Source organism: Sesamum indicum, linkage group LG11, assembly GCF_026168435.1.
Source record: "Sesamum indicum cultivar Baizhima isolate 11 linkage group LG11, ASM2616843v1, whole genome shotgun sequence".
NCBI classification, from domain to species: Eukaryota; Viridiplantae; Streptophyta; class Magnoliopsida; order Lamiales; family Pedaliaceae; genus Sesamum; species Sesamum indicum.
Genome location: NC_142667.1, coordinates 7,913,414 through 7,918,884, shown reverse-complemented (window position 1 = coordinate 7,918,884; position 5,471 = coordinate 7,913,414). Strand labels below are relative to the sequence as shown.

At 30.8% G+C, this 5,471-nt stretch overlaps 1 protein-coding gene across 2 annotated transcripts; it reads right to left on the bottom strand.

Moving 5' to 3' along the window:
• Positions 1-288: 288 nt before the first annotated feature.
• LOC105173385 (non-specific lipid transfer protein GPI-anchored 14) lies at positions 289-1,660 on the bottom strand. 2 transcript variants are annotated; one of them, XM_011095099.3, is made up of 3 exons: positions 1,239-1,646; positions 811-924; positions 289-592 (listed from the first exon to the last, which is right to left on the bottom strand). In XM_011095099.3, the coding sequence occupies exons 1-3, from the start codon at positions 1,567-1,569 to the stop codon at positions 444-446; spliced, it is 594 nt and encodes a 197-aa protein (XP_011093401.2). In that variant the 5' UTR covers positions 1,570-1,646; the 3' UTR covers positions 289-443. The 2 variants fall into 2 exon arrangements, with proteins under 2 accessions (XP_011093401.2, XP_020553276.2); XM_020697617.2 differs by having other exon boundaries at positions 559-687; positions 1,239-1,660.
• Between the last annotated feature and the right edge of the window lie 3,811 nt (positions 1,661-5,471).

Genomic DNA, 5,471 nt, shown 5'->3' with positions numbered 1-5,471 from the left:
TAATACATTTAATGGACTTTTTACATTTAATAATACTTTGTAATACAAAAGAAAATACAAAAGAATTTTTTTCATTGATTTTACTTTTCATTTATTAGAATTGATCAAATTGAAAATTGTACGCAATTTTCTAAGGGAATATATGGAGGGAATAATGCAATATAGTTCACTATAATCGTGTCGATAGGAATGTTCATTCACTGAAATTGGACCCAAACAAAAACCATAAATTGGTACATTAAAATGCCATACCAAATAAAAAATGAAATTAACAATTCAGAACATATATAAGAAAAACAATACTTAATTATTGCACAATACTGATTATTTCTTGTAATATCTAATTCCATAAATAAAGCAGTGCAAACACATGGTTGCTGTCAGTGTCCAAAAACAGAAATAATACTTCCGTCCGAATTTCGGACAACATACTCCAGACGCTATTACATGATCACAACCGATAACAGAACCAGCCCGCCTAGGACTTCCAATCCAACCCATCTCTTCGGTCTGCCAAAGCCGCTAGTTTTCCGCTGAGAGCTGCTTCCAGCGGTACTTGCTCCGGCAGGGGCACTCGTCGAATTTGGCCCCACTGTCAATAAAAAACCATTAGCAATCATTCTTGGTGACTTTCGAGACTCAGAGTTCCTCAAGATTATCGCATCCCTCCATTTTGAACACGTGAACCTAAGAAATTGCGATCGTCCGAGAGCTCAGAATCTCGAGATTCACCAAGAATTTTCAAAATGTACGTGTGTCTGTGATCAATCCAACAAAAGGGATAGTCTCCCCGGGGAAGTGTTAACATACCATTAGCAGTCGGGCCTCCCGCAACAGGGCTAGCGGCAGTAGTACCGGTTGAGTTTTTGCCGAGTTGATAGAAAATCTGGGCTTCTGGTGAATTGGGAGGCAAGTTGAGCAGAGCTGCAGCATTAGATTTACCATGTTAGTCAATTCACGTTGCCAAAACTTGCTCAAATGTTCCATAACTTCAGGCATCGACCCAATATGGTTAGGACAGAAAAATTCTTGTCTAAACCAAATTTAACAGAATTGGACTAATCACTGGCAAGCATAACTACATGTAATTGATCGTTTTTCTTAGATTATGCCGAGCTACATAACAACTGTATCAGTAATTCAGCTCTAATTAGACAGGTTTGAATTAGAATTTCTTAAAACAAATCATAGTAGTTGAATAGTAAAACTCACACGACTCGACTCATTTACACCCTTACCAGGACACTGAGAAATATTAGCCGGGGCATTACAAACGGCGGGCAGACCCAAAGCAAGAGTGACATTAATGTTGAGGCCCAAATCCGGGTCATTTCTATCCTTAATCACTATACAAAGACACTTCTTGTTGGTCTTGAGAACCTGTTTGAGGCCGCTGCAGCAGTCGGGTGTGGGGGTTTTTGCAGTGCCTCCAACGTAAGGCAGACAGGTGGCTAAGCCCACCAGTGAGTCCGCACATTCCTGTCTGTCTTTGGAGTTGTCGGAGGTTGTAAGGGCGAGTAGGATTAGAGTTGAGGTGAGAAAGAGTGAGGTTCTTGTGCAAGAATCCATTGCTTAATTGGTGGGATGTGTGGGGTGGAGATGAAGAGGGGTTTTAGCCAGATGGGATTTGTGGGTTTTGCAAGAAAGAGTGGATTTTATTGTCAACTAGGTTCTATTCGTCGTATTCAATCATTAGTTAGTGTGGGACTTATGTTAGTGCTATGTCCACTATGGGTGGTATGTTCAAGATGTCTCATTTCTAGGTTTTGTGGAAGAAAAGGTGTGAAACCTCAATTCCTACCACCAGGGCTTATTCTTTTATTAGCTTATGCTAATGGTTGATCTTGTGTGTACATATATATAGGTTTAATTATATTTAAAATTTCTCTAAAAATATAAAATTATATTTTTTTTAATTTCTTTTTAAAATTAAACCCTCCTTAAAAAAATTTGTTTATACTTAATTCCCTTTCGTTAGAATTGGACGAAATAGCAAAAAAATTATCTGAATTTTTTGTTTGCCCTTTATTTGACATTCTCATATACATATTTGCACTTATAAAGGAATTAATATAATATATATGAATATGTAGACTGAAGTTAACATCATTATATTTTCCTTTATACGTACGGAATTATTATATGAGAATGTTAAATGAGGGGTAAAACTAAAAATTATGTAATTGTTTTGTTAACATCAACATTTTATGTCAAACTCTAACGAAAGGGTCGGGTGTAAATAAGGAAATTTTCGAAGGGTGTAAGTGTAATTTTAAAACTTTTTTGAGGAAAAATGGAATTTCACATCCTCAAAAGGGGTCTAAGTATAATTAATCACATATATATAGCTAATGCTATATCTTCTATTTAAACAGTGTTTGAAATAATTTTTATTTTTGTGGTGGAAATAAATTGTAGAGAAAATTATAAATTAAACCACACTAAGTTCGAAATGTTTGTAAAAACAAGTCATGAAAAAAGGTTGAAATTTGAGTGTTAGGAAAAAACAACTTAATATTTATAATTTTATCAATGAACTGTAGAAGTTGGTAGACAATTTATCATAATTTTTTTTAAATCAACTTAATTTAAATAATATAAAATCATAAGCTGTAAAATAAAAACACCCTTTTAAGCTTATTTTCAATAATAAACTAACAGACACTTATTTTAAGTCCAATAACTACTATTTTATAGTGGAAATAAATTATAAAAAAAATTATAAATTACGCAATAGCAAAATTGGGGGCATTTGAAGATAAAAATTAAAATTGACAAAAACTTGAAATTTGAGTATTTTTATTACTTAAAAACAAATTAACATTAACTCGTGGGATGTAAAATACAATTTTCTCCTTAATCACATTTTTCATATAATCAACAAATATAATAAAAAAAAGTATGATCATACAAAGATATGTAAAAAAAAATTAAATTTTATATAAAATAAATTTACGTACATACATACATTGCATGCCACTATTGCTAATATCTTAAACGAGTTTTCCTCAAATGACTATTCAATGACAATTTTTTTAATTACCATAATTGTAATAAATTTAATCTAATTCGGGTTTTATTTAAATTTAACAAAAAAAATAAAATAAAATCTTACGCCACTCACTTAAATAATATTTAAAATTTAGGCTTTGTCGGAACGAAACTTATAATAGAAGCAAATATGTATTGGGTAGGTAGAGATACATTTTTCTTTAATATGTTGATGATTTTCCTTTTCACTATCTATAAGTGGAAAGTCTTCTAAACTAAAAATCTTTATATGCATAAAATCATGTAATTATAATAATATGAGATAATCAAGTATTTGGGCACTGGAAAAAATAAGGTTAAATGCAATTTATTCTTGTGATATGTGAAATGAGTAAAATTTTATTTATTTTTTTTTAGCAATTTACCCTCTGTGTTTTAATTTGCTATTTTTTTTACATAGAATTTTTCGCTCATTTCACATATCACATAGGAGTAATTTGCGTTTTCCCGAAAAGAAATATAATTACTTTTTTGCTATGATTGATTGCTGTGGTTAAAAGTAAAAAATTATGGCGAATAGTAATTAATAATGGCTACGCAACAACTATTAGTCGTTTGTGCGGACAATGTGAAGCATAAGCTACAGTTCAATTTATGGCGAATATTTTAGTCGGTAGATAAAATTATAGTGAATGTTGATTAACCGAGGTTAAAAATTAAGTTTTTGTTTCGATTTTATTTGATCATTATGAATAATATTGATATATTATGATTTTTAAATCGTAATAATTAATAATATAGGGAATAATCAACTTTTTTATAACGAGACGAAATAGCATTCCACCGTGACGAACGGTTTTCTTAGAAGAAAAGTGTGCCCACATATTTCCTCATTTTCCGTTCGTTGTTTCTCCGAAATAGAATTGATAGGAGTACGTCATATTAATTGATAAAAGGACAAAAATACCCCTTATAAAGGCAAAACGTCACTTGAAGGCAAAGATCCGCGTCATCCATCTTGGCTTTGGGTCGGGATATTCAAGTCGACCTGATCTGGTGACCTAATTTGGTGACTCAATATTTGAATTGTTGATTATCTAATATCTCCAAACTTATGATCATGCCACGTGTTTTAAACAAATGGGAACATTTGGCCTTATAAACATACAGTCATTTCATTTATTGGGTACGTTATTTATTACTTTTGTATCAGCAGCAAATACTTTGATCCAATTTAAAATTGATTTAAGTATCGAAAATTTTTAATTAAAGACCATTTAACAAACCTATCAATATTCTGATAAAAAAACATAGCATCTAAACTATACTAGGAAGGACCTGGATGTTCTATCGAGATCAAGAATGATGTAAGAATCTTGAATTATTGACATATACGACATATGTGTCAAGAGCTAAAAGTGTCGTGTATGCCTATGATTCAAGATTTTTTCAGATTAGAGTATGAAAGTGGAGCAATGTATAGTTTCACCAACCCACTATCTTCTTTAATTCCACACACACTTTATCTTCAACGTTACGACGCCGTTTGTGCAATTCTGAGTGAGTTCACACTCCTTGCATAGTAATATACACACACATATATATATATATCTAAATATATCATAATGGGGTGGTTGAGATTTTTATTTAAGTGTTTGGAGTTATGTTTGGTTGATTTTTAAATTATTTGAAAAAAAGAGTTTATATATTAGGTTTAAAAAATGTATTAAACAATACGAGCAATGTTTTGTAATTTTCAAATAAAATAAAATAAATTGAGTTTAAAAGTATTAAAAATGAATAAAAATATATCTTTGAGCGTCGCAAGAACTATATATATGTCATAAATTAATTATTATCCCTTCTAAAACTCTACCGTTTTACGAATTAAATATCGAAGATAAAATAGATAAATTTACGATTACGCAGAAAAATACAAAAATTATTGAAATTATTTATATGCATCAAAATAATAATGAAATTCCCAAAGTAAAAAAAAAAAAGAAAAAGAAGTTGGTGTATGAAATTCTTGAAAATAGAAAATGAAAATATTTGAAGGACATTTGAAACTTTTTCGCTGCATTTTCTTTTAATTTCTTTTTTTTGGAAACTTTATTCCATAATTGTTTAACACACTTTGGAAGTAAACGTGAGCATGATGCATAAGCGTGCTAGACAGAGTTGCACTTTCGGCTTTCTGATATCATATTCATAGTTTGAAATGCACTTTTTAAATTATTATTAGGTCGCTCAACGCTGCGTTTAGCTCGAGGTGTTAGCCAATGCTACGTAGTGCTCTCGCTCTCCAAGACATGTTTTCAATCACAAACGGTGATTTTTTTATTTCTTTATTTTTTAAAAAATATGATGTTTTCCTTTATATATTCTATTTTTATTTATAATTTATTTTAAAAGGTGAAAGATTAATTATATATGCACACAAGAACGATGTGTCATGACAACTAGTAATTAGTAAATAA